The 22,845-nt window shown below is 46.1% G+C and overlaps 1 protein-coding gene across 2 annotated transcripts in view; it reads left to right on the top strand.

Moving 5' to 3' along the window:
• DAPK2 (death associated protein kinase 2) overlaps positions 1 to 22,845 on the top strand; it is a 640,584-nt gene that overhangs the window by 293,991 nt on the left and 323,748 nt on the right. For both annotated transcript variants that reach the window (XM_086959404.1, XM_086959403.1), the window contains exon 3: positions 6,325 to 6,546. In XM_086959404.1, coding sequence (XP_086815530.1) covers positions 6,325 to 6,546 — 222 coding nt within the window. The remainder of the gene's footprint in view (positions 1 to 6,324; positions 6,547 to 22,845) is intronic.

Raw genomic sequence — 22,845 nt, 5'->3', positions numbered from 1 at the left:
GCAGGATCTTTAAACAACACATAGCAGGGATGTTTCTTTTGGCAACCCAACTTTATATTTCTTTTCATTAAATGCATTCTCACACTACAGCAGTAAGTGTAAAAATACAAATGTAAGGAATAGGCAGAGTGGGGGACCAGGGGGATCACATTTAATGAGTGTCTGCCGTCTTAAAAGCGATCATGATATAACTTAATTCCCAATGCAGGTGAGGCACTTTTCAGCTCTCAGATAACAGCGGTCGCCGCACAGCTGGAGTCAATGTGTGCCACTCATTTATTAACACTTCACCCCCACGCATGCAGGCTGTGGATGGCTCCAATGCAGGATTCAATCAACAAGCAGTAGTGGTACATAAACAGACTGTGATATCACTTCCTGAGTTTCCACTCATAGATCATGTGCACTTTTGTTTCACCCCAAACTCGATCTTCATTTAGAATGCAGAAATACATGCAGTCATTTCTTCTTTAAAAAACTATCCCCCGAAATCGCATTTCTTTGTCTGCTCCTAGCCATCCCCTCACCACCACTTCCTGCTGGTCAATTTAACTCCATCTCCCCTAAAGCATAGTTTAATGTGAGTGTGTTTAGCTTCGGCGCCTCGCTATGCCTTCCCCATCACTGCTTGTAAGGTGGCTGTTCTGTGTTTAAAAAAAAGAAAGGCGCTGCTCTTCAAACGCTTCAGCAGGTCTTTAAAGACCATTAGCATATTTACATGCCTTTGTTAACTGATTACCAAAGCTTAGTTTTTTTATGGTTCCAGTACCCCCTGGGCCCTGGAACCATAAAAAAACTAACCTTTGGTAATCAGTTAACAAAGGCATGTAAATATGCTAATGGTCTTTAAAGACCTGTGAAAAACTCGGGATGGAGATAAGACTCCAGACACTGCCCAGCCGAGGCCCCAGGAGCGCGAGCTGCACTGCAGCAGCCCGGGCTGAGACACAGGATGGGGGAGGAGGGGGGCTGAAGCCCTGGAGGCCAGGGCAGAAGTGTCACTGTGAAGGCGCGACCCCCTTTGCATCGCTCCACGGCCCCCCTGGGGGTCGCGCCCCACAGTTTGAAGACCCCTGGGTTACTGGCTATCAGCCTTCATCAGCCTGGATAGCTTGACTCCAGTGGTGTGGAGAGCCTGGGACTCACGCCTGAGTATACCCAGCACGCTCGGGGTGAAAATTGCAAAAAACACAGTTGATGGACAGAATGTAGAACAATGTCATATACGTGAGTCCTTTGCTCACTTTGCCACTGGATTTAAGCAAGCCGGCTGAAGACGGCTGGAATGCCAGAAACCGGACCTCGGAAGCTTGTTTCCGGTCCAGGGAAGACATGGCTTGGCAGTTCGGGCTGGACTGTTCCCATGAGGCACAGGGTCAGACTGATTTGCATATAGCCATGTCTGAACTGGGGTGGCAGAGTGGGCTAAAGAACGGTGATGAATTAAACCCAGATCTTTTGACTGGGTGTGAGTGTTTGATTGATTCAGATGCTCCGTCCATTACCACCCCCTTTTGTACCACTTTTGGCCACCATAAGTGTGGCAGGGTATGCTCAGACGTGAGTCCCTTGCTCACTTTGCCACTGGATTCAAGCAAGCCGGGCTGAAGACGGCTGGAATGCCAGAAACCGGTCCTCGGAAGCTTGTTTCCGGTCCAGGGAAGACATGGCTTGGCAGTTCGGGCTGGACTGTTCCCATGAGGCACAGGGTCAGACTGATTTGCATATAGCCATGTCTGAACTGGGGTGGCAGAGTGGGCTAAAGAACGGTGATGGATTAAACCCAGATCTTTTGACTGGGTGTGAGTGTTTGATTGATTCAGATGCTCCGTCCATCACCACCCCCTTTTGTACCACATAAGAAGGAAGAAAGCATAGAGAGGAAGGGGAGAAGGACAGAGAAAACAAGGGAAGAAACACAGACACTACAAAGCAGTGAAGAAAGAGATGTGTGTTACGCTTTTTTGGGAAGAAAGTTAGTTTAGGGCATTTCCTGAGTTCTAATGACAGTGAGTTCCCTCCTTGCTTTCTGCGGGCCTAGCTGGTGCTTGTGATCAAGTTAGCTCTGCTTGACCTTAGTGCACCATTGGTAGTAAGGCCTGGTAAGGATGCGTGTGCCGATATAGCCAGAGAGGTTTCTGCCTAGAATCTAGGTTTTGGGTACAGTATTACCAGCCCCGGAGCTTCAGAAGGCACTCTATACATCCTGACCTGGAGGGCTGGGATGGCAGACTGTCCATGGTGATGAATGGAAGTGCTTTGTGCATGCTTGCATAACCCATCTTAGCCTTGTAACTTGTAAGGGCTGTGTGAACAGACACTCACAATCAATTTTAAATGGCACAGCAGAACGAAAAATAGTCCACATAGTGTCCATGTGTGCAGCAGCTTTCACTCCTTGTTCGTGCCTGCATTCCTTAGCCGTGTACTATGAGCAGAGTGTCCTGGGGGATGGCAGGGAAGTAAGACATTCAAGGCAGCCGCTTGGAATAGTGAAGGCCATTGTTGGCTACTATAAAGTGATTAAACTGCTGAATTATGCAGAATGCCAGCCCCCCCATTCACGACCAGCTGCTGATTCAAGCTGTATATCAGACTGTCCCCAATGTACTATTATTGGCACTGGTCATACCCAATTTCTGTGATCCAATATGGACATCACACTCTTGGAGCCGCTGCTCCTGGGATGTCCTTTTCTTGCCATATGTGTGACGAGTTATGTTCTCAGGACACCAGCTTCGCAGAAAGAAAGGAAATCAGCTTTTAAAAACAAGTGAAAGACAACGCATCTGTTTACATCAGTGTTTTAGCAGACGTGAAAGCAAGTGATCTGAAGTCACTCCAAAGTGACAATTTAGTGACATGCAAAATGCAGGAAATACATTCATGCGTATTTATCACCTGAATATGATGGTCCCCTTGTTGCCCATTGTCATCTCATTTAACCATTAAATTGAGAAATCTCTTTTGAACCTTTTTTCCATTGAATTATGCTTCTAAGGCCAGGAGACTGCATTAGAATGATTTTAGCACAAGAACTTCTAATAACTTTTAGGAACGTTTTACTCTGCATTGCTTAGCTTAGGGGTGCAGAGTTATCCCAAGTTTCTTTCCTCGGATAAGTAAAGAGAGGGGATGGATGCAAGCAAGGAAGTAATTTCCTCATTTAAGTCTACTTTAAATCCTGTTAGTATGCTATCTTATTCAGAAGGTGCTCATGTCCATCCCACTAGAAAGAAAGTAGAGTAATTTAGATATCAAGGCAATATCGTCAATTAACTGATCGTCAAGGCTGCCACATGGTTGACCCACAACATTTAGCAAATATCAGTGATTAGTTACCATCTCCAATACGGATATCTAGTACAGTTAGGAGGTACCTGAAAACCTTTTCTCCTGGTTCTATCTTCGTCCTCTCAACGGTCTCTGCTTGGAGAGCACTGCGAGCAGATGGTGCCGTTTGTTGTAAAACTAGAAACACACTGGAGAAGAAATGGCTCCATGACCGCACACCGGCCAGCCACGCAGCCCACAAGGACGCCACCCGCCGACAGCACCAACTCATCAGAGCAGCCAAAAGATCTTCCTTCAAAATCCGCCTGGACAACAACGCACATGGCAGCAAAGAGCTTTTCAACATAGTGAAGGAACTTTCCAACCCCAACACCAATGACATCCCGCTCTCGCAAGATCTGTGCGACTCACTGGCCACCTTCTTCCATCGCAAGATCACTGACATCCACGACAGCTTCAACACCTCGACCACGGCAGACCCCACCCCGAACGCCACCCGCACCAACCAACTGACCTCCTGGTCCCACGTCAGCGACGACAAAACACGCAGGTTCATGAACTCCATCCACTCTGGAGCTCTGTCAGACCCCTGCCCACACCACGTATTCAACAAAGCAGACGCAACCATCGCACCCCAACTACAGAAGGTCATCAAGATCTCATTCGACACGGCAACATTCCCGGAAAGCTGGAAGCACGCCGAAATCAACGCCCTCCTCAAGAAGCCCAAGGCGGACCCCAAGGACCTCAAGAACTTCCGGCCCATCTCCCTGCTCCCCTTCCCAGCAAAGGTCATCGAGAAAATCGCCAACATGCAGCTGACCCGCCACCTCGAAGACAACCACATCCTAGACCCATCCCTGTCCGGATTCAGATGAAACCACAGCACCGAGACTGCCCTCATCGCCGCCACAGACTGCATAAGACGCCAACTAGACAACGGCAAAACTTCAGCTTTCATCCTCCTGGACCTGTCAGCCGCCTTCGACACGGTCTGCCACCGCACACTAAGGACACCCCTCCAAGAAGCCGGAATCCAGGAGAAGGCCCTGGATGGAACACGTCCTTCCTCTCCGGCAGAACCCAGAGAGTCCGCCTCCCACCCTTCCGATCCGAAGCCACCGACATCAGCTGCGGAGTACCCCAGGGATCATCCCTCAGCCCGACCCTGTTCAACGTCTACATGGCCCCCCTCACACAAGTGGCCTGCCAGCACAACCTGAACATCATCTCCTACGCCAATGACACCCAGCTCATCCTCTCCCTCACCAAGGACCCGCACACTGCCAAAACCAACCTCCACGAAGGCATGAAAGCCGTCGCCGAGTGGATGAAGAGCAGCCGCCTTAAACTGAACTCGGACAAGACGGAGGTCCTCATTCTCGGCCCCACCCCCTCTGCCTGGGACGACTCCTGGTGGTCGACCACACTGGGAACAGAACCAACACCCATGGACCACGCACGCAATCTAGGATTCGTCTTTGACTCTTCCCTCTCCATGTCTAAGCAGGTCAGCGCCATCTCCCCCTCCTGATACAACCCCCTCTGCATGCTCTGCAGGATCTACAAGTGGATCCCGACCGAAACCAGAAGGACGGTGACCCAAGCCCTCGTCAGCAGCAGACTGGACTGCGGCAACGCACTCTGCGCAGGAATCCCGACCAGACACTTACAACGACTGCAACGCATCCGCTCGCCTGATCCTCAACATCCCTCGGCACAGCCACATCACCCCCCACCTAAGAGACCTACACTGGCTCCCCGTCGACAAGAGGATCACCTTCAAGCTCCTCATCCACGCACACAAAGCACTCCACAACACCGGACCAGTCTACCTGAACAATAGACTCAACTTCTACACCCCTGCCCGCCAGCATCGCCCTCGCCACCGTCCCGCGCATCCAACGAACGACCTCCGGCGGCAGATCCTTCTTCTTCCTCGCCGCCAAGACCTGGAACACCCTTCCCGCCCATCTGTGGCAGACCCAAGACCTGCTCACCTGCAGAAGGCTCCTCAAAACCTGGCTCTTCGAGCAGTAGCAGACCCCCGCATCCTCCCTCAGCGCCTTGAGACCCTCACGGGTAAGTAGTGCGCTTTACAAGTTCAATGATTGATTGATTGATATGTAGTTTTTAGACTTCTAATGCAGCAGAGACTCTTATGATTACTGGCATATGTGCAAGAATAGAGGTTGCAGTGCACAGGATTGAAATGTTGAACGTCGTGTTTAATGCAAAGCGTGCCTTCTACTCAATGTGAGCTTTGTAGGTACCTGGCCATATGGTGGTTCTTTACCTATCAGTGAAGGGAGGGCAAGAAGAGTTATCACACGTTAATAACTATTCCTTACTCATTTCTTTTACGGACTAGAACTATTTGTTCTGGATTTGGCTGTAAATCAAGGCATTTTAAATCGGCTCTGATTAACGAAGTTGTATTTTAGTAAGCAATAAGGCTGCGATTAACCAAGGATTATTTCTTTCTTAAAACAATGACATATGCTCCCAGTCTACATAAACCCTTGCGAAGTAGCAACTATGTTCTTTTAATAGAAACCCTGGAAAAAGTCTTCGGGTTTCTGAATACTCAGATAAGCTGATCTGAATGGAACATTTTCATCCTGTGTTGGTGTTTTCAGTGTTTGGTGACGTTTAATGCCTTTTCCCAGTAAAAGCAAGACATATTCGCCATGTTTTTCCCGCTACAACAATAAGTAGTGTTTAAGGTTCAAATCAGTTCATTGCTTTTTTCTACTTTATGACTGAAATGGGGACATACTATGTGTGCATGTCAGATAATTTGTATTTGGTATTTTCTCTGTTTTATCCATAAGGATAAAGTTATGACGAGGCATTTTGATGATTAAAAAATAAAATGGGACGAAATATAAAATGTTAAGTCTTGTCTAGCGTCTCACTAAAAGCACCATTTTGCAACGTCACTATGAGCAAATATTGGCTCATATTAATGAGAGATGTGTTATTTTGCAATATATTACTCAGTGTTTTCATTGCGTCTTTTTCTTGCAGTGGGCAATTTGCAATAGTTAAGAAATGCAAAGAGAAGAGCACCGGGCTGGACTACGCGGCCAAGTTCATCAAGAAGCGCCAGAGCCGGGTCAGCCGGCGGGGGGTGCGGCGCGAGGAGATCGAGCGCGAGGTGAACATCCTGCAGCAGATCCAGCACCCGAACATTGTCACATTACACGACGTGTACGAGAACAGAACCGACGTGGTGCTCATCCTGGAGCTGTGAGTAGACGCCGGGCTTTCCTGCGCTTCCTGCCAGGGGCGAGGGAAAACAGGAACCGGAAGGGGGGAGGTGTCGCGAGAGGTCATTCCGCGCGCTGGACTTACCATGAGACCTGCTTGCGATTCCTAATAAGTGCATCCGCTGAGTTTGGCATAAAAAAAACCCAGCCAGACATATAAACAAATTAAGCTTCAGTTTAGTTCTATGTTAAATAATTAGTTGTTGAAAGCTCCTCATGCTGATGTGAGATTAGGCAGTAAAACAAATAAAGCTTCTCTTTGGTTTTATGTTAAAGAATTTGTCGTTGAAAGCTCCACGTGGAGATGTGGCAGAGGAATGTGTTTTTGCACACACATATTGTTGCCTCGTTTGCTTAACCACGATACCCTCTATGATTTTTGTTAAATCAATGAAAGGAGTAACAGCATCCAGAATTCTTCCTTGCAGCACAGCAACAAATACACTTTTTGGGTCTTTCCTAGAGAGGTTTACTTGTTTAGTCACCCTCATGTTTTCCAAAAACAAAACGATGAAAATACATGCACATATATTTAATCAGGGAATTTCAGTCAGCTGTCTTCACCAGTTGATCTATGGATATGTCATTAAAAACATTTCTTTTGCCGATCATAGAGCATGAGGCAAAGAGTCAGACCACTTAAACTCAGCAGTGGCCTGCACCGGTAAGCGCGATGGGGCAGGGAGCGCCAGGGGGGAAGAAGACAAAGAAATAGGTATTATTTATTTATTTAATTATGCCTATTCCATTGTTGTCGACTTACCCAACTCCCACCCTGCCCCACCTAGCCGCTGCTGCTTAAACTATTCGCACTCTTCGCTGTGAGTGACTTCATTTACTTGTGTACATGTGCACATCCACCTGAAAAGTAGTCCACTTCAGTGCAAGGCTGGTGTACCAATCTCTGCTTTCACTTGTCTGTATTCAATTATTTTCTATTTATTTTTGCGATCGGTCACTTGTGTACATGTGCACATCCACCTGAAAAGTAGTCCACTTCAGTGCAAGGCTGGTGTACCAATCTCTGCTTTCACTTGTCTGTATTCAATTATTTTCTATTTATTTTTGCGATGGGTCAGTTTTAATTGATTTATGTTTAGTTGCAAACATATACATGCTACCTTTAGCAGACAGCATATTTACTTTTGAGTACTTTTAGACTTTTAAAGTCTATTGCTAACAATAAAAAACATTGCATGCTTGCAAAGGCCAGATCTATTAGCTTTGAAAGAGCTTTTTAACTAAAATGGTTACAAGAAGCGTGTGGCCATAGTACAGACACTTCCTTTGCATCAGCCCACATGTGGTTACTTACTGTGAGATTTGACGAAGAAGGTTAATGGCAAGCGGAAGTGAATCAACCCTCAACATAACTTGGGGCTCTAATATGTAGAGCTTTATGACCATGCAAATAACTTTGCAGCAAATATGGCTTATTGGTTTCATTTGTACTTAAAAGTTTACATTCTTCTCTCCTAACTGGACTTTTATTATTTTGGTGTCATTTTGTTTGTTTAAGTGTTACTTTATTTTTCTAAGTCATATTGGGGTTTTATTGTTTTGCATTTCAACTTTATTACTGTTTTAGTAGTGCATAAATACTTTACATATTGTTCTAAGTTATGTCTCTCTGCTCTGTGCCATATCTTCATAGGGGATGAGCTCACGGTAATTTAGTGACTCTTAGGGTTCACCCTGATAAGGGTTGAGATTTTTATTTGAGGTGGGTACTTATCTTCTTCAAATAATAACCACAGTCCTTACAGTACCAACACAGTGCTTTTTGAATGCCCAGTTCATACTTCTTTTCTTTTCTTTAATCATGTAATATCTGCTGATACAGTTGCTTGCTCCCTTCCTTAATGTATGACAATAGTGTCCCACCAGTACATCATAATAATAATACTGCCATTTATTAAGCGCGACAGCTACCCCCAAACACAGGGGTGTCCTGGCGCTAAAACATCAGGTGATAGCGCGACAAGAAGAGTAATACGCTTATTAATCCTTCGTAACCACTGCCCTGAAGAGCCACATTTTCAGGGTCTTTTTAAAACAGGATTCTGTCTTGACATTCCGTAAGGAGACTGGTAGGTCATTCCACAGAGCGGCCGTTCTGACCGTGAATGCTCTCCCACTCAGCCGGGATTTCTTAAAACGTGGGGTCTGTAGCAGGTTGAGAGAGTTCGAGCGCAGCACCCGGTTTTGTTTGTACGGGCATAATCTTTCCTTCAAATAGCTCGGGCAGTTACCATTCAGAGTCTGCTAGGCCATTGTCATAGCCTTAAATATGATTCTTTTCTCCACAGGGAGCCAGTGGAGTTTGTTTAAATGTCGAGAGACATGGTGTTGGAATGGTATACGGCAAACCAGTCTCGCAGACGCATTTTGAATCATCTGGAAGCGTTTGATTGCATATTTAGGTAGGCCAAGAAACAGGGCATTGGCATAATCTAGCCTAGATATTACAATAGCATGTACTACTCTTTTACGGCAATCCTCTTTGCTCCACGGTCCCTCCCGTGGAGCAAAGCCTGTTTATCACTGCTCCTTGTATTCTTCCATGAGTGCTCGGTTTCTGTAGCCAGGGCTTTACGTTTTGATTTTTTTTGTCACATTTCCTGTGCACTCAAAGGCAGAAGCCATATGCCAGACTCTGTATTCTTAGGGAGCTTCTTGTTTACTTTTCTTTCTCTGACTTCAAATTGCGATGATTTATGTGACATTCTTGCTGTGAAAGGAGCAGCTTTTTTTAGTACGCAACTACGTTTAAATATCTGTTAATGAACTATGCAGATGTTTCAGAAAATTTCAGAATTAGGAAAGCACAAACGAAGCACATTTTTTGTAATTCTGAAGTATGGCAGAAACAAATATTTTAATACAATCAAATCAAAACACTAAGTGATGCCCTTTCCATACATTATTGTTTGTGCGCTGCATAGTTTTATCAGTGCCTGTGCAAATGTAATAGTCATTTCAATTGAGAATGTGTTCTCTGTAATGGTAGTGCGCTACCACACCATGCACACTCCATACTACCCCACTCCACACTGCTACACTCTGCCACTTTATGCCTCTCTACGAAACTCCACGACACTCCACTCCATGCCATTCTGTACCACTCACTGTACCCCACTCCACGACACACCACTCCATTCTATGCCACACAATTCCAGTCTATGCCACTCCACTCTACAACATGCCACTCCACTCTACGACACACCACTTCACTCTACTCAATGACTTGCCACTCCACTCTCCTCCACTCTTAGGCACTATATGATATGTCACTATATGATATGCCACTCCGCTCTACTCCACTCTACACCACTCCACTCTACACCACTCCATTCTACAACACCCCACTCTACATGAAACACCACTCCACTCTACACCACCCCACTTTAAGCCTTTTCACTCTACACCTCTCCACTCTATGCAACTCCACTCTACACCACTCCACTCTACGCCACTTCCCACTATGCCTCACTCTGCTTCAGTCTGTGTGTGCTAGACCTGTCCACCTTAGGGTGGTCTTCCCCTAAACATTTTGCCTGCTTACACATAAGTCACCCCTAAGGTAGGCCCTAGGTAGCCCATAGGGCAGGGTGCCATGTAAGTAAAAGGTAGGACACGTATTTTCAAGTTTTACATGTCCTGGTATTGAAAAACACCTAAATTTGTGTTTCACTACTGCGAGGCCTACTCTTCTCATAGGTTAACATTGAGAATTCTTTATTACACTTTTAAGCTGTAATTCCTGATTGAGAAGGAGCAGCTGTCATATTTCATGTAATTGGAATGGTAAGGATAAATCCTCTTTACTGGTAAAGTTGGATTTAACATTACTATTTTAGAAATGCCACTTTTAGAAAGTTAAGAGACAAACAAATGATGGACATAATGCATAACAAATCAAACATTCACCCCAGTCAAGAGATCTGGGTTAATCCATCCTTTTTGCTCACCATGCTACACCAGTTTAGACCCAGCCATATACAAATCAGCCTTGATCCTGTCTTCATGGGAACAGTCCAGCTCAAACTGCTAAACCAGGTCCTTCATTTATCAGAAACAAGCATCCTGGGAACCGTTTCGGGGTATCACCTCTCATCAGCCAGGCGAGCTTGAATCCAGTGGCACAGTGGCATACCTGGCGCACTTAGGGCGAGAAGGTAAAAGGCAAGCAAATGATTGACGGAATGCTGAACAAATCAAGCATTCACCTCAGTCAAGAGATCTGGGTTAAAACCATCCGTCTTTTGCTCATCATGCCACCCCAATTTACACCCAGCAATATGCAAACCAGTCTAGACCCTGCTCGTCATATGAACAGTCCAGCCCGAACTGCCAAGCCAGGTCCTCCCCAGACCAGAAACAAGCATCCTGGGACTGGTTTTGGGGTATCACCCTTCATTAACGAGGCTAGCTTGAATCCAGTGGCATAGTGAGCCTGGGACCCACGTTTGGGCATACCGAGCGCACTTAGGGCGAGAAAGTAAAAGTCACACAAATGATGGACAGAATACGAACAAATCAAACTTTCACCCCCAGTCAAGATATCTGGGATAAATCCATCCTACTTTTGCTCACCATGCCATCCCAGCCATATGCAAATCAGTCTCGACCCTGGTCATCGTGGGAGCAGCCTTGCCCGAACGGCCTTGCCAGGTCCTCCCTGGACTAGAAACAAGCAACCTGGGACAGGTTCCGGGGTATCACTCCTCATGACCTGGCAGTTCGGGCTGGACTGTTTCCATGGGGAGCAGTGTCAAGTCTGATTTGTATATGACTGGGTTTAAACTGGTATGGCATGTGAAGCAAATAAACAATGGATTTAGGCACAGATCTCTGTACTGTGGTGAATTACGTTGGTCAGCACTCTGTCCATCAATTGTTCTTTTTGCACTTTTAGAAAGTTGCCATTTTTCTGTCCTTAAAGTTCTGTGTCCCTGTGAGCCTGCCTCAAATACACGTCTGGTTGGGTGACAGCTTGACTTTGTGCATTCCCTCTAGACAGCCACACACAAAGGAAGGTTAGGTGTGTCTGAGTGCCCATCTGCATCCTGATGGCTCATTCTGGGCATGGTGGGAAGGAGGAGCTGCCACTTACACCTGAATGGGTAGTGTCCTGTTCCCAGAAAAATGGCTGATTACCCTCCTCTAGTGAGACTGGAGCCAGGGCTAGGAAGATAGGACCTCTGTGCATGTCAAAGACCCTACGCCATCCCCAAATCAAAAGGCACAACTGGGTATAAGTACTGGGGTTCTGGCCCCACCAAATCAGACACTTCTGCACCTGTAAAGAACCTCTGTCAAAAGAACGTCTTAGCGGCTACAAGGACTTTCACTATGCTGGACTGCTGCTCTCAATTAACTGGTGTGCTGCACTGCTACCTGCTTCTCTCTGGCCCTGCTGAGGGAGAGCTGGGCTCTGCCTTGAACCCAGAGGGATCTCCAAGGGCTTCTTGGCCTGCCTCCTGTTGCTTGAGACTCAGGGATATCAAAGTCTCATAATCGGCGCCTGTGGCACATCCATAGGAAGTGGACCCAGGTGCTTGCTCCAATAAATTGATGCATCACAAGTCTACATGTAGCAGAACCTGCGCATCAACCATGTTGCAGGAGGAGAATCGGTGCATCACAGTCTGAACCAGCACTTCGCTTTAAAGAACCAACGCATCATCCCTGCTGCAGTGTGGAAAAATCAATGCATTTCCTTGACTGCGTGGAGAAACCCGGCATATCATCTATGGAACCAATGCCTCTCAGCGCATCGACTCCAGAACCGGCGCATTACCATACTGCATGAAGGAAATCGACCCATCACCTCGAGTGCAGGATCGACACCGTCGCATCTCACTGTTGCAAACAGGATCAAGGTACTTTGTTCAGTGGGCCTACGTGGCTTCGGTATCCAACCCGCTCTCCATCGCGGTCATCCTGAACTCTTGACTTTGCCCTGGACCAGCGCGACCAGATAACCCCCATAGGCGCTTATTGCTTCTAAGCGCAATTGTTACTTTTATGCTTTAAAATTCATATCTCTACGTCTACTCATTGGATCATTGTTGTTTTGGTTTTGTTTTATTTATAGAATTCATATCTATTTTACTAACCTGGTGTGGAGTCTTTTTGTGGTGTTGTATTGCACAAATACTTTACACATTGCCTCCTTAGTAAGGCCTGCCTGCTCAGTGCCAAGCTACCAGAGGGTGAGCACAGGATAATTTATGGTGTGTGACTGACTTACCCGGACTAGGATTGTGGTTCCAGCTTGGACAGGGTGCATACCTCTCCCAACCAGAAACCCAATTTCTAACAGGGCCACTTCACTTTACGTCAGTCTTCTCTACTCCGGTCTTGGTCACTCTACTCCGCCCTATGCCACTCCACTCTGACAGTTTACCTCACTCTACACTACACCACTCCACTCCACTCCATTCCAATTCACTGTATGGCACCCACTCTATAGCACTCCAATTCTATGACATTTTACTCCAGTCTACACTACTCCACTCTATGCCCCTCCACACCACTCGACTCTGGTCCACTATATACCCCTCCACTCTATACCCCTCCACTCTATGACACTCTATGGCGCTCTGCAACACTTTACGCAACTCCCTCTAGCCTACTCCATACCCCTTTACTCCAGCCTACAACACACTACTGTGCTCTACTCCACTCTATTCTACAACACTCTACTCCACTCTATACCCCTTCACTCTAGGCCACTCTACGCCACTCCACTCCATTTAATGCACTCCACTCTGTGCCACTCACCTCTACAAAACTGTACTCCACTTTACACCCTTCCACTCTATGCTCTTCCACTCTACACCCTCCACAACACTCTACTTTACTCCACTCCACAACACTCTACACTACTCTACGGTATTCCACTCTACTCTATTTTACTCCACTTCACAACACTCCTCGCCACTTCTCTCTGCTCCACGACACTCCACGTTACAATACTCCAGTCCACTCCATGCCACTCAGGTAGTCAGAGCTTCAGATCTCACTGTGGAAGGCAGGGAACTCTGTCGACATAGGTGTACAGGAAGCCCTTCCATCTCACCCTCGCCTTGTGGGCTAAATTCTTGGTGCACTACAGGGTTATTTTGTCAGTGCCCCAGGGCTTTTATCAGGCAGACATGCAAGGCCCTGCTTGTGTTTCAGAGGGCTCCGAGCGAGAACCAAAGACAAACATGCACAGAAAAGGAAGCAATGGGCCCCAAGCCTTCTGGTTCCCAGCCCATTGGGGAATCATCTAAGGAAATAGATGGATATTCTGGTGAAAGGGTTGTGTGAGTTATATTTGAAGACACTTATGAAAACCACTTTGAAATAGTGTCTTTCCTCCTCGGAGTTAAAGTGCAGAAGCCATAAACGCATACAGGAGTTTCTTCTTCTACTGCATGATCTTACGCTTCTGATATGGAGGAATCGGCTTTGGTTTGGAAGATGCCATGGGTAAATTCCACAGAAAAGAGAACTTTTGAGTGGTTTCTGGTTATTTAAGAGCCAATCAGTGTTTTCCTGAGGTGAAAGCCAATCCCAGCGGTGATGTTTTTCATAATTTTCAACAAGATCAAAGCCCTCGTTTACCAATCCATCAGTTGATTAAGGATTTTATTTAAAAAGAATGGAAAGCGATTGACAAGGTTACTGTTCCCAGGTATTTGGCTTGGGTCGACGACTTAGAAGATGCAGATAATTAATTTTCTACGATGGGGAACATTGACTCTTTAGTGTCAGATTTGCTTGGCAAAGCTTCTCGCCTGGGATGCAGTGCCATCTGAAGCAGCAGACTGAAGTGGATGGATTTCTAAAAAGGGACCATGCAGGTATCAGCCTCACACTGAAGACAGCCACCTACACAATTTAGTCAGTCTCTGGTTATGGATTTTCTGAAACTCACTTTAACTATTCAGAATGTGAAAGATATTTCTGAACTCCCTGCACTGAGAAGAGACTCATAGTTCTGAAGACGGGAGAGACTCTGGGTGGGGAGGTTTCCTTTAGGCATCTGCTGGGTAAGTAGAAGGGCATAGGGAAGGATAACCCCTTCTCTGACCTTCTTGACACTCTACTAAAGATCCAGCATGTTGCAGTCAAGCTCAGCGCAACCATGGCCTCAAGACATAAAAAACATTGTGGGCCCGATACATGCGCTGAACAGTGCTTGAAAGTAATTGCAACGGGCGGGGGTGGAGAAGAACCCCAAATTCAGCATTGACACCGATCAAATTGGACAGCTTGTGAGCTCAATGAGGCCCACCATCTGGGGTGGAGGGACTCTCTGAGGCCCAACACAATCTGCTGTCTAGTAGTAGTGGGAAACCAAAAGGTAAATACCGATAACATAGACCACATTGGCCCCAGAGAGTGCAGGTACTGGAGCCATCCGCACTAGGGAGGTTAGAAGACCTGGCCAAGAAAAGCAGACATTAAAATAACCCATCGGTCTCCCATCGTACTGAACAATCTACACTTATAATGTAAATGGATAGAATGGTTACCCTTCTGGCTCCAAACGGATGCACGACTTGTTGGAGAACAGCAAGGAGAACATATTAATTTATTGAATCCCGGGGGGAGGAGCTACGTCAGCAAACAAGATGGCTGCTTAGGCTCCCGGCTCCGCTGACCTCCGTAACCCGCCACAATATCCTGTACATTATCCTGATTTTACGCCTAGTCTCTGTGTGCATGAACTGTTCCGCACTCCGATGGTGAAATCCGGAAACTTTTATCGGCTTGTTTGACGAAGTTCCATCGAGTTGAAGTTTGCGGCCTACTCCAGCGGTGAAGCCGGGGCCTCGAGTACTTTCACAGCCGGGCTGCAGTGCAACAACATCGGCCGGGAGACCCAGGCTGGGTCCGGTCAAGCGGAGTGGAGGCTTTGTTTAAGCCCGAATTTGGCGGCGATCGTTTCTATTGCTCAGCATCGATGGAGGAGTGATTCTGCTTGCTGTTGGCTGTGGGTGGGGGGTCCCCGTTCCGCGGACCCGGTATTGGGTCCGCCGGGGTTCGGTGGTTCGGGGTCTCTGACCGTGGCTGCGAATAAAGACCGGTCACCCTCCGCATCTGCACGTTCGTGATCCTGTTTGTCCCCCCCGAGGATGCCAGATTCACCCGGGGAGGTGATTGTGATTGGTGTCGTGCATGAGACTATGGATAGAACAGTGCATGAGCCATCGCTGAGGTCAATACTGGCAGAAATGTGGGCGTTTCGCTCACATGTGGATGTCTTATTGAGCAAATTGGACACGCGCCTATCTGAGATGCTCCTGGTGGAACCGGACCCAGCCTTACTGTTGGAACAGAAATCTGCAGCCATTCAAACCACGGCCATTTTGACTCCATGCGAGAACCCTGTGAGGAAACAAGTATTGCAACCATCGGATGGTGCCCTGGGAGATGGTGTTCCCGAGGATGTCATTGTATTGCTGAACCATCCACCACTATCGACTTTGGAGATATCAAAAGGCGTTCCCCTCCCGGAGACTTTTGTTTGTGACTTTCCATTCATTTTGTGGTCATCTTCTCCTTTCTTGGTGACTCTACGACTCCTGTGCAGGATACATTGGGACTGTTCATATAGGAGGGAGAGTTCTTCTGCGTCTGAAGTTCTTGTGGACTCACTGCCTGCGAGTCGCCATGGATTGACTCTTGATGACTCTCTTCTCCTTTATTACTTCTTTGTGTGCCTTTGGGTCTCGACGGGGGGGGGGGGGGGTTTGTGTGCTTGTTCGGAAGGGCCAAGGTTAAGATCAACTAGGACTGGAAGGGTTGGAGTGGCTTTTACAAGTGTTCGACCTGCAACTGTTTGATCTAAGAGGCTGGGCGGTGTATCACTGTACCCTCTAATTTCTTATATAGTGTTGTCATACGTTTGTCTTTTAGTGATAGGGGGTGGCTGTTCCTGGCGGGGGACTAAAGGGGCTGGGAGTCCATATGGATAAGCCCTCCTCCACTCTTTTTCCTACCTTTAGGGTTTTAGTTATTAGGGGCAACAGGCACGCTGCTAGTGGGGTCAGGCTGTAGCCATTTGCAGGGGTGCAGGGTGGGGGGCTGGAAAGGGGTTTTTTATTTTACCTTTTTTTATTTCAATGGCCTTTCTTTTCCTTCTCTTTCTTTCCTTAAAGGATCAGTATAGCTACGAATCATTCGGATTCTTATTGTGTGCTTGTATTTAGAGCTTATGCTTTTATGATATCCTGATTCCCGGGTGGGCAGGCCCTGATAACTGGCGCAACATTGAATGTATTTTGTGTTGTCGTTTGTACTCATTTATATGCTTTGGCGCCAATGCTCCATTATAGCGGTTATTACATGCATATCCTGTCTATTACCCTGTCCCCCGCATTCTTCTTTTTGATTGTATGGCACCTGATCCTTTCTTATATAATATAAAATGGAACCTCTGTCTCATCCTGGAACCCAGTTGTGCATTCTCATACAAGTTTTATCCTGAATCGCCGCCGGACCTCTGGGTTGTCGGCTGATGAGCTGTGTCGTACTGTGATATCGGCGGTCTTAATTTGTCTAGCGGCCGGCCCCCGCGGTTGTAGGCCCATGCTTGTATTTTTATTGAATGCTAAAATAAAGGTTTAAAAAAAAAAATTATTGAATCCCTTTTCACCATACTACTAGCAGTAAAAAAAGTGCCACTTGTGGGCTCCAATAAAGCAAGTCAGTTAACTCAGCTTCACAATTAATAGCATGCCGTCCATTGTGGGTGATGAAGCGGCAGCCTCCTAAAACTCCCTCAAATAGAGGACACAAAAGAATCAAAAATAAGACAATACTGATGTGCAATATACAGGGCAGTCAGCCAAGGACAAATCAACTCATCTTGAAACTTCAATGGAGTCCTTCACAAAAGGGGGTTTGTATAATAGAGGCACGCATGGCTAAACCACTCATGCCTCTGCCACGCAGCCTGAACCACAAATGTGTCATAACCATGCATTTCTTTACCACACATTCCTTTGCCATGCAATTTCGTGGTATAGATATGAATGGTCAAGGGGTATGTGTGGCTAAGTTCAGCACTACCCCAACCTGCTCCACACCCCGAAACCTGCGCTATACCTAAAACCCTGCCCCTTTATAAACGCTACCCCAGCCCCCACACTCCCACGCTGACTACCCATTCCCCTCCCCCTGCCATAAGGCATAAAACCCTACCCCTTTACTTACCCTACTACGACCCCTCCAACCCCACGCTGTCCCTCAAACTACACCAACCCCTTCCACTGCCCTAAGACCTACTTCGGTCCCCCCAGCCCTAAAAACTACCCAGACTACCCATTTCTCTCCCCTTGCCCTAAGGCCGAAAACCCTGCCCCTTTAAATACACTAGCCTACCCTTCCCCACCCCGCACTGTCCCTAAATCTACCCAACCCCTTTCACTGCCCTGAAACCTACCCGACCCCCCAGCACTAAAAACTACCCCAACAACCCATTCCCCTCCCAGTTCCGTGAGACCTACCCGGACCCTCTGCCTAAAAACTACCGCGACAACCCATTCTCCTCCCCTTGCCCTAATGCCTACAAATCTGCCGCTTTACATACACTACCCGACCCACCCGCATTGTCCCTAAAACTGCCCCAACCACCCCACCCAGCCCTGAAAACTACCCCAGCCCCACTTACCTTATCGCATCTCTTCCTGACGTCTTCCTGCTTCTGTCTTCACTGTCTTCAGTCTAACCTGCACCTAGACTGCGCACTGCCTTATGTAAGCATGGGCGAATTTTGCGAATTCGCGATCCGCGAACTTGCGGATTTGCAAATTCGCAATCCGCAAAATTTGCGAATTCGTGCGAAGTTGCATTAATCACCCCAAGTTTGGGGTGATTAATGATTGTGTAACTGAATTTGAGCTTCAACTCGAGCACCTGCTTTACTTTATCTATTAGAGCTTCCTGTTGAAGCTGACTTTTGTAACTATTTTGGAATGGCTCTGGCAGCTTGCCGGCGCCATTCTAAAAGAGTTACAAAAGTCAGCTTGAACTTTTGACCCCCTCCGTACCGCTCGCGGATTTTGCCGGAAATTCGCGGATTGCAAATTTACCGAAAATCCGCAAAATCCGCGAGCGGAACGGATTTTCCGCCCATGCTTAGCCTTATGCATGCATATGCGTGATTAAGGCATATATGTGGTTACTGCAAGCATGGTTGTGCTAGCGTAGTCGGAACACGTGTGGTTAAGACCACAGTGTTCCGATGGTTTCCCCAAAAGAGGGCATACTGCTCTTGCTACCAGAATTAAAACATGCATTGGCAATGCAATAGTTCTCGCATTAGATAAATGTTGAGCTATTGGCTTTGCAAATGGAAAAGAAATGTGGCCTCCGCCTGCCTTTGTTTTATGAATTTATTGACTTTTGTAGAAATGGTGGCGTGCCACACTTTAGCAGTAGATGCTTAAAGCTAAGCGCAGCATGCCGCCATTTCTACCAAAGTCAATAAATAGAACAAACACAGACAAGAAAAAAGTCGCAACATGTGGTCTACAAACCAGACCACTTTGCTTTTAGCGGTTAATTTACGAGGAACAATAGATGGTGTTATAGATAAGATTCAAAAACTTGCTGGTCAGTCAGTAAACAAAGTGCGGGAGGGCATGTGTCTGCCCTGTGGGAAGTATCTAGTTAGGCAAACGTTTAACAGATGGTCCTGAGGATGCCTTAAAGGTGGATTACAACTTTTGTACACATTATAAATTGCGTACTGCTTTGTAAACACACCCAATGTGGCCGTAGCTGTCTTCTTTGTAAGCGCTACCGTGTTAAAATCGACCATGTTTGCGTGTTTAGCATTTAGCAACGTGTGACCAGCACTTTATTTAGCGGCTCTACCGGGATGGACACATGCATGCAGTCTAGATAAGAAACACCAAAAAAACACACACTTCCCTATATTTAATCAATTAATGTATAAGCCGCATGCCGTACTTTATTGTAATTATGAACTATTTCCTGCGTCCATAGGCTGATAAACAAACAAACCCCTGCTTGTAGGATATCGCAAGGTGTTTAACAAACAACAGGCAGACCTGTAGCTAAAGTTGCGTTGGGGGCATGCAAATGTAACCACGTATACATAGTTGTATATGCAAAACGGGTTTAAAAAAGCTTGGTATGTGTTTAACCAGTTGGTGATTACGCGTCGTGAGAGTCATTTTAAAATTGTATTTAATAGGGAAGCTCATAAACAGAGCGGACATACACAGAGTTTAGCTTGTCACTTTTCGGTGAACCACATATCACTGCACGCGTTGTGCACTATCACAACTTTTGAATTAATTCCAATGTTTCCGTAAAATCCTTGTGAGGGACTCTCGCTTTGTTTATAGTAGGCACTGCATGCTCAGTATTTCATGACTGTGCGCGCTGTCCTTTGTCTCACTTGTACTTTATTACCAGGCTTTGGCAAGACGCCAAGTATGAGAATATTCCCCATAACGCCTCCTGGGTGACCCTCGCTGTGGTAGTATTGGCATAGGTGTGCACATTATCAGATCAGGCCCCTGTTACAATACTGCTACCCAAGCAAGACCTTCACAATGGTATAGTAATGATATAGCCTTCAGAGATCAAGCATTGAATGCATCAGTTCGAGAGTCCCTTGAGCCCATATTCACTGAAGTTTCTGGTTGCTCATTCTGCTACATTCACATGGCTAGCAAAATAAACAAAAGGGATTAGAAATCAGATTAGAACACTGGACTGTTGGAAGCTCCATTGAAGACAATGAAGTGTTTCAGGGCTTATAAAAGCTGGTATAAATCTTCTGCTCCAACATTTACTTTCTGTGTCTCCCATTTTAATTCAGAGCTTTTAGAATTTTGTTGCAGTTTTATATAGCGCGAACACGACCCTAAGGTATTGGATAGCTTTACACAAGCACCAGTTACATTACACAAGGACACTTTCATTTTTGAAGGCATGGGGAGATTAAGCGATTTGCCCATAATCACAGGATGTTGAGCCGACACCGAAATTCGAACCTGGTTCCCCAGTTCCAAAGTTGGCTGGTCTGGCATCTACCTCTCCCTGAGCTGCCTTAGACTGCTTGTCCTGAGCTACTATTGGGAGTCAACTCAGGACGGGGCAGAACTTGACTCAATTGCTCTGGACCAATAGTAGATTGGGCCCTGAGGCATCAGGGGTAAAATTATTCAATTCAACCCCCATGATTAGACTTAGTAGTCCCATGGCCCTCTTGAAAGGGTGGGGGGATCTGACAGCAAGGACAACAGTAACCTCTACAAGTTCTTTTAAATGTTTTCACCGTTTTGTTTTATCTGCTTCTGCTTATTTTTCTTGATGACTGTTGCTAACATCCAATTAATCAGTCGGCCAGTTATGCATTAATTTGTGGCATATATTTTTAAAATGTTGGCTTCACAAAGCTCTGTGCAAACACACTTTGTTTCCACTAGTTCCGATGGAATACGGTTGAAAATATTATATAATGTATTAGGATGTAAGAAATGAAAACTTAACTCCTCAGCCAAGGCAATTGTGAGATTGAGCACATAATCTGTATTTATAGCATATTGTAAATCTAGAACAAAATATGGGGCAACCAAGTATTCCTGGGAACATGGGTAATCCATATTCTAAAAGCACAGTGGTTTCCTCAGAGGAAGGCATAAGCCTGAGCTTCCTTGGCATAAACAGTTAACATGCGCACTAGTTGCAAAATAGTCCTCATGAAGATTACTCTATTATAACACATAGGGGTCGAAACATTGACACTATGACTGTAGACTGTCATTTATTGCCATTCGTCCAAAATCTGAATCAAGGTTTATAGTAGTATTCTGAATATGTCTACAGAGTTTCTAATCTGGTTATTTTCGCATTTAGCGCACAATTATTCATATATGTCACTTTCACCTCTGCCTTCAACTGGAGCACCCGTTGTACATTCGTTGAGTTGTATATTTGCTTAAATTTGGTTCAGTCTTAAGGCAAAGTATGAGGCCAAGCATGCAAACCTGGCAACACCCTCCCTCCCTCTCTAACAGTCTATCTCGGAATGGCTCTGAACACCTTTGAGGTCGAAGGTGGCCAGCTAATCCACGAGGGGCAATAATGCCCATAACCCTTCATTGTTTTGCTCTCCTCAGGGAGTACCTTCCCTACTACTGTGATTCAGGGTGATACAAGAGATCACCTGTCAACTTTAACAATTGAATAATTACTGTCCAGTGCACTTTCCATGATATTGTCCTCTCAATTATTTTTGAGCCAACATAGTCCTGGGTCCATTACCAATTGGAGCCTATTCGTTTCTAAGCTCACCCAGGACCAAATGTGGCCGACTGTGCTCCAACTTCATACCAAGGAATCCTTAGCGCTGCAGGCGTTGTAATTCTCAAAGTATAAAATGAAGGTCTAGTTGTCATTGTATTTTCAGTGCAGAGCCTGGAACAAAAGCTGCACTGTCTACCTTTTCAGCCGAATCTGTGAGGAAGCCTCTTGACGGTACCGCACTGCAGATGGCTTGGACATTCCACCACCTAAGATAGGCAAGTGTTGGACAGGGTGCAAGGTTGCATGTAGACTGCTAGACACGTGCATGTTGCCATCCGCTACAATCTTCTAAGAATATAGGCCTATCATTCAGCAGACTTATACATACATGAGACAAGCATGTAATATACAATTTCCCTTCCTTAGAAAATGTAGCTGTCAGCAGAGAGAGAAGTTGGGGAGGAAATTGTGTACTTCTAGCAGCCAGCAGATTCAAGCACAGATACCCTGACCACAGCCTGGCACCAGGAATAAAGATAAACCCGGTTTAGCAGGCTTAGCATCACTGGAGGCTTCTGCCTGAGCTGTTATTCACTACAGTTGTTCAGTATACAAAAGTTCTGTTCATTTAAAAAATCTGGATAAAAATTGAACAGCCAGTGGATAGTTAAGATTGCTTTAGAGACCTCCTCTATTTGCTTTTACAACCAGAAAAGTGAACTCAGATAAATATTAACGCAAATAATGACTACATTTGTCCACACCACTGCAACATGGCACTCTCACAAGTCAGCTGAAGATTAGAAGTGAGGTTGCTAGTCTTTGCAGACTTGAATGCCCACAAACACGCATTTAGCTCTCTGGCCTCCTATAAAGGTTTATTCTAAAGATTACTGTCTGCTGGTGGTAGCATGCGGCCCATTCATTGTCATACACGTGCCCGCGTCTCAGCCAATCTATCAGACAACACTTGTTTAAAGTGAACAATACA

Source organism: Lissotriton vulgaris, chromosome 2_2 (genome assembly GCF_964263255.1).
Source record: "Lissotriton vulgaris chromosome 2_2, aLisVul1.2, whole genome shotgun sequence".
NCBI lineage: Eukaryota > Metazoa > Chordata > Amphibia > Caudata > Salamandridae > Lissotriton > Lissotriton vulgaris.
The sequence above is the reverse complement of the archived record's forward strand: the minus strand, read 5'-3'. Positions and strand labels throughout refer to the sequence as shown.